This window comes from Chiloscyllium plagiosum, chromosome 39 (assembly GCF_004010195.1).
Source record: "Chiloscyllium plagiosum isolate BGI_BamShark_2017 chromosome 39, ASM401019v2, whole genome shotgun sequence".
Lineage (NCBI taxonomy): Eukaryota > Metazoa > Chordata > Chondrichthyes > Orectolobiformes > Hemiscylliidae > Chiloscyllium > Chiloscyllium plagiosum.
In genome coordinates, this window is record NC_057748.1 from 18,810,715 (window position 1) to 18,817,553 (window position 6,839).

The 6,839-nt window shown below is 41.8% G+C and overlaps 1 protein-coding gene across 1 annotated transcript in view; it reads left to right on the forward strand.

Moving 5' to 3' along the window:
* The window catches only part of LOC122542027 (meiosis inhibitor protein 1-like), a 187,688-nt gene that overhangs the window by 53,721 nt on the left and 127,128 nt on the right, over positions 1-6,839 (forward strand). Inside the window, exon 10 of the mRNA XM_043679317.1 lies at positions 4,592-4,708. Within this exon, the coding sequence (XP_043535252.1) occupies positions 4,592-4,708 (117 nt within the window). The remainder of the gene's footprint in view (positions 1-4,591; positions 4,709-6,839) is intronic.

Here is a 6,839-nt window from a genome sequence, read left to right on the forward strand (position 1 = left end):
CGTCTACCTTCCCACTGCAATCACATTTCTCCTTTGGTATAGCAAGCAGAACCACACACAGTACTTCAACTGTAAATTAACCAACATCTTGAACATGCCATCACACTCCCACACCTCACCCCACCCCAGCCTCTGCAATCCTTACCTTGACTAAGAAAGACAAATATCCCATATGCCTTCTTGCTTAACACAGTCTAAAAAAATCTGTGACATCTTCTAATTTCTTCATGTCATTACAAAACCTTTATATCTGGTTTCAAGTTCATTAATCGACTCCACACTTTCACTGCAGCAATAACTTACTGATTAAAAACTGGATTTCCATTAAAATAGGAATTATTAGTGCAAAACACTGTTTGAAAAGTCACATTTCAAAACATAAGGTTTCTGTTAATATTGACTATTGGATAATAGTGAAACATGTAAAGTGTACTGTATTGGTGGTGACAGTATAACTGAAAAATACACAAGTCAAAACCAGTTTTGACAAGTAGCTCCAAATGACAGTCCATTAATTGAAATCTTTGAAAGTTTCTATGTGGCAGGGAATCGAGTTTTGTGTAACTTTCCTTGAAATTTAAAAATCACACAACACCAGGTTATAGTCCAACAGGTTTAATTGGAAGCACTAGCTTTCGGAGCGCCGCTCCTTCATCAGGAGGTTGTAGAGGACACAATTGTAAGACACAGAATTTATGGCAAAAGTTTACAGTATGATGTAACTGAAATTATACATTGAAAAATACTTTGATTGTTTGTTGAGTCTCTCATCTATTGGAATGACCATGATAGTTTCACTTCTTTCATATGTAAATCACAAAACTTTTTTTAACAGTTACATTCTCAGGTTAACTGTAACAATTGGTGTAAACCAGATAAGATGTTGAAGGTGTTAGCCCTCTGTGTCTGTGCCATAATGTTTAGACTGATTCTAATCTAAAAAGTGAGTTAACAGAGTATGACATGGAATCATGCAGTTTTTGAGCAAAGTACAATGTAACTCTGCAAGTACAAATTCATCACCACCAGAATGGACTCCTTGGTTCTTGCAGCAGACTCGGAGGAATTCATCAGACGAGTGAAACTCCGGGAATTCTTTCAAGGTGCTAACAGTGATCCCAACGAGCCCACTGACGAATCGGAACAGTCATCACAGGGATCTGTAGAGGAGCTACCAAAGAAGGAGTCAACTTGGACTCCACCGGAGGGCCACTGCCTTGGGCTTGGCACGTATTCTCAAACTGTCAGGAAATGTATAAATGCCAGATTCATCAGCTGTACCCACAAGGTAGAGCAAAATATCACCCAATCACAACGCAACACCATCTATGCTCTCAAAACCAATCACAACATTGTCATCAAAACAGCAGATAAAGGAGGAGCCATCGTTATTCAGAATAGAACAGATTACTGCAAGGAAATGTATTGACACCTGAACAACCAGGAACACTACAGGCAACTATCGGCTGATTCGACCAAAGAACACACCCAAGAACTAAACACATTGATCAGGACTTTGGATCCAGTCCTTCAGAGTTTCCTACGCGCCCTCATCCCACGTATTTCTCGCGTGGGCGACTTCTACTGCCTTCCAAATGTACACAAAGCCAATACACCAGGACGTTGCATTGTATCAGGCAATGGCACCCTGTGTGAGAATCTCTCCGGCTATGTTGAAGGCATCTTGAAACCCATTGTACAGGGAATCCCCAGTTTCTAGATTAGATTAGATTACTTACAGTGTGAAAACAGGCCCTTCGGCCCAACAAGTCCACACCGACCCGCTGAAGCGCACCCAGACCCATTCCCCTACATCTAACACTACGGGCAATTTAGCATGGCCAATTCACCTAAGCTGCACATTTTTGGACTGTGGGAGGAAACCGGAGCACCCGGAGGAAACCCACGCAAACACAGGGAGAATATGCAAACTCCAACACAGACAGTCGCCTGAGGCGGGAATTGAACCCGGGTCTCTGACGCTGTGAGGCAGCAATGCTTGCCACTGTGCCGCCCACTTCTGTTGTGACACTACGGATTTCTTACAGAAACTCAGCACCCACGGACCAATCAAACCAGGAACATTCCTCGTCACGATGGACGTTTCAGTACTCTGCAGCAGCATCCCCCACAATGACGGCATCGCAGCAACAGTACTCAACATCAACAACTGCCAATCTCCAAACACCATCCTACCACTCATCCGCTTTGTCCTCGATCACAACGTCTTTACTTTTGACAGCCAGTTCTTCATCAGACACATAGAACAGCCATGGGGACCAAATTTGCACCCCAATATGCCAACATGCGAACAAGACTTCTCTACGCAGGACCTCCAACCAACATTATATACCAGGTACATTGACGACATTTTCTTCCTCTGGACCCATGGCGAGGAGTCACTTATAAAACTACACAGTGATATTAACAAGTTTCACCCCACCATCAAACTCACCATGGACTACTCTCTACTATCTGTCTTGTTCTTGGACGCATGCATCTCCATCAAGAATGGACACAACGCACCACATTCTACCGCAAACCGACAGACAACCTTACTTCTCCAGCTTCCACCCAAAACATATTAAAACAGCTATCCCCTATGTACAAACCCTACAAGTACAAGGGATCTGTTCAGATGAGGAAGAATGTGACGGGCACCTGGAAGTACTCAGGGATGCCCTCACAAGAGTGGGACACGATGCTCAACTCATCGATTGCCAGTTTCGACCTGCCACAACAAGGAACTCTAATGACCTCCTCAGGAGACAGACACGAGCTTCAACTGACAGGGTACCCTTCGTTGTCCAGTACTTCCCAGGACCCGAAACACTACGCCATGTTCTTTGTGACCTGCAACACATTATCAATGAGGATGAGCACCTCGCCAAGAGCTTCCCTACACCTTCGCTGCTTGCCTTTAAACAACCGCCAAACCTCAAACAGATCATTGTTCGTAGCAAGCTGCCCTGCCTTCAGGACAACTCCATACAACCCTGTCATGGTAGGCACTGCAAGACATGTCAGAGTGTGGACATGGACACCACCATTACACATAGGGACACCTCCCACCATGTACGTGGCAGGTACTCATGCAACTCAGCCAACGTTGTCTATCTCATACGCTGCAGGCGAGGATGCCCTGAGGCATGGTACGTCGGTGAAACTGAGCAAAGTCTACAGCAACAGATGAATGGGCACCGCACAACAATCAACAGACAGGAGTGTTCCCTCTCAGTTGGGGAACACTTCAGTGGTCCAGGACATTTGACCTGGGACCTTCGGGTGACCATCCTCCAAGGCGGACTTCAGGACAGGCAGCAGCGAAAAGTTGCCCGAGCAGAGGCTGATAGCCAGGTTCCGAACCCATAGGGTGGGCCTCAACTGGGACCTTGAGTTCATGTCACACTACAGGTGACCACCATTGCACTGCACACACACATACACAAAGGCACTCTTATACTCACAGATACGCGAATATACAGACAAGCATACGGACACTCACACACACTCCTACAGACACACACAGTCCCACATTCACACATGTATCCTCTCACAGACTCACTGACTTAAATCACTCTACACACACACACATACATATACTCTCTCACTGACTCACAACCCCCCACCCCAGAAACACGCACACTCCTGCAGACACACACATTTTCACACACAAACATGCATCCTCTCACAGACTTAGACACTTTACACTCACACACACACATATATACACACTCTCTCACTTTCACAACCCCCCACCCCAGGCACATACATACACAAACCCACATGCACACATACACATATACATTTGTGGGGTGGATTTGTACTTGCAGAGTTACATTGTACTTCGCTCAAAAACTGCATGATTCCATGTAAGACTCTGTTAACTCACTTTTTAGATTAGAATCAGTCTAAACATTATGGCATAGAGAGGGAACACAGGGGGCTAACACCAATTGTTACAGTTAACCTGAGAATGTAACTTTTAAAAAAGGTTTTGTGATTTACATATGAAAGAAGTGAAACTATCATGGTCATTCCAATAGATGAGAGACTCAACAAACAATCAAAGTATTTTTCAATGTATAATTTCAGTTACATCATACTGTAAACTTTTGCCATAAATTCTGTGTCTTACAATTGTGTCCTCTACAACCTCCTGATGAAGGAGCGTCGCTCCGAAAGCTAGTGCTTCCAATTAAACCTGTTGGACTATAACCTGGTGTTGTGTGATTTTTATCTTTGTACACCCCAGTCCAACACCGGCATCTCCAAATCATTTCCTTGAAATGAAATTAAAGTGAGGGCACTCTACTTGATGGCTAAGTGACTGTTAAAACTCACATTTCTCTGGATTGGCAAGATCAGACCTTGCATTGAGATTAAATAAACAGCCAATTTGGAAATACTCAGCAACTCAGGCAGAAAGAAAGAGTTAAAGTTTTATTAGTGTCTCTGACCCTCTTCAGAAGTGGTGCCTGATTTGCTTAGTATTTCCAGTATTTCTGCATTAATTTCCAATTTCTGCATATGTGTTCATGTGCTAAATTTGCTCTGTTGAGAGATTTTCTTCTCAATCTGTTCTCTTTAGAATTCCTGTTCGAGAGACTCTCCAGTACAGATGAGATCTTGGTGTGGTCAGTGTACAGTTGTCTTCTTCTGTTGACTGAGGAGAGACTTTTCTTTTCTAAGTGTCACACGATTTATGGTAAGTAAGATTGAAGACTGCTCAGTAGTATTTAACGGATGAATGCCAACTAATATAATTTAAACATTCAAATTATACTTCATCAAACAAGGCTTTGTTCCTTCTTAAATAAAAACCAAAAGGACTGCGGATGCTATAAATCAGAAACAAAAATAGAAGTTGCTGGAAAAGCTCCACAGGTCTGGCAGCATCTGTGAAGAGAAATCAGAGTTAACGTTTTGGGTCTGGTGACCCTTCCTCAGAACCCAGATCTGCTAAGCTTTTCCAGCAACTTCTGTTTTTGTTTTATCTGGGTAACTATCCAGTGAGAGGTCCACCAAGAGAAAAATACTTGATTTATAGAAAAGAAGCAGGATTTAAGAATAGTTAAGACTATGATCAAACATGGATAAGATTGGTAATGTCAGTAGAAGGCCCAGGTTCAAAAGCCACCTGCTCTAGAGTTGTACCATAACGCAAGTTGATTAAAAGTATCGAAATGTGGATAGGTCTGGAGATAATATAAGGAACAGTATTCCCAATTCTCAATTCTGCTTATTTATGAGAATTTAATTGAGTAACATAAACTGGGTTGATATCAGGACGCTGAGATTTTTGTTGAATTCATTATGTGGTAGGGGTGCTCAGGTTATTCTTCATGCATGTGTTAGGAAGTTTAAAGCATGTACTGTACCTTTGAGATAGTGAAAGATGTTTTGCACTGAGAGCTTGCAGGCAACTATCATGTGACTGAATAGCAGTCTGAGCGTACTGAAAAACTGGAAATATGTAACGTTTGACTGTGAAATAAAAACCCAAGTTTTGGTTGCTATGTTGACAACCATTTGAATTTAACCAATCAGTTTAAACTATGCCCAAGATTCTAAAACCCAATTGAATTTGAATTTTACTGTTTTGCCAATATTGAACCGATAAGATGATCTGTTGTTTGGGATATAAAGAAGAGTTAGCCAGAGAGAACGATTAACTGCCATTGTCAGAGACCGCCAATCAAAACACTGTCTATCAAAGGAACCTTTTTCATATGAAACATCTTTGCACCAAAAGACTGATGATGACCCAGGGAGATCTACAGCCAAAGGAAGACAGATACCAGAGACGATAGCTGCTGCAGGGTTTTGAAAATTAAGTTGATGTAATTTTAATAGGGGCGTTTATTGGAACAGTATATTGTTATAGAGTCAGAGATAGATAAAAAAAAACGTTGAGAAAGGAGGCTTAAAGTTGTAAATAGTTGTTATTTAATGTTCACTTCTAGATTTAAAGAATAAATTAATATTATTCCTTTAAATCATGGAAGTTGGGAGTTCTTTGTCACTCATACTTCAACAGAATACAAGGCGGGTTGAGCTTTTCTGGGTGTTTGGTTCAATTTGCAGAGGGGCTCACTGCCGTGTTGTAACACATATTTATCTGTGATATTTTACTTTGTGTGTTATGTATAGTTAGAATCCCTCTATCTTCCTCCTGCACCTCCACAGTTCAAATTTAATTAGCCTCCAATAGGAAATTTGTAAATTTAGTTGTAATGTGTTTGCTGCATTTTAGATCTGTTACTCCCAATACCATGTTCAATGGAGAAAGGAAAGGCCAAGGAATTTGTGATATTATCCACAGATATACAACCTCCATTATTGGATTAGGTGTCTGACTTGAATGAAGAGTATTCTTCTGACGAATTGATTACAGTCTTTCAGAATTTTTGCTATCTTAAATTATAGCAGAGGGGTGCATTTCACAAATTAGTATAGTGCTTGGTTCTTAACTACCAGTATGAATGATTCATTTCAAATCCATCTACATCACGGAATACAGGGAGAACTCGCCATTTGGATACAGAACTGGCTCAAAGGTAGGAGACAGAGGGTGATGGTGGAGGGTTGTTTTTCAGACTGGAGGCCTGTGACCAGTGGAGTGCCACAAGAATCAGTGCTGGGTCCTCTGCTTTTTGGCATTTATGTAAATGATTTGGATGCGACCATAAGAGGTATAGTTAGTAAGTTTGCGGATGACACCAAAATTGGAGGTGTAGTGGACAGCAAAGAAGGTTACCTTAGATTACAACAGGATCTTGATCAGATGGGCCAATAAGCTGAGAAGTGGCAGATGGAGTTTAATTCAGATAAATGTG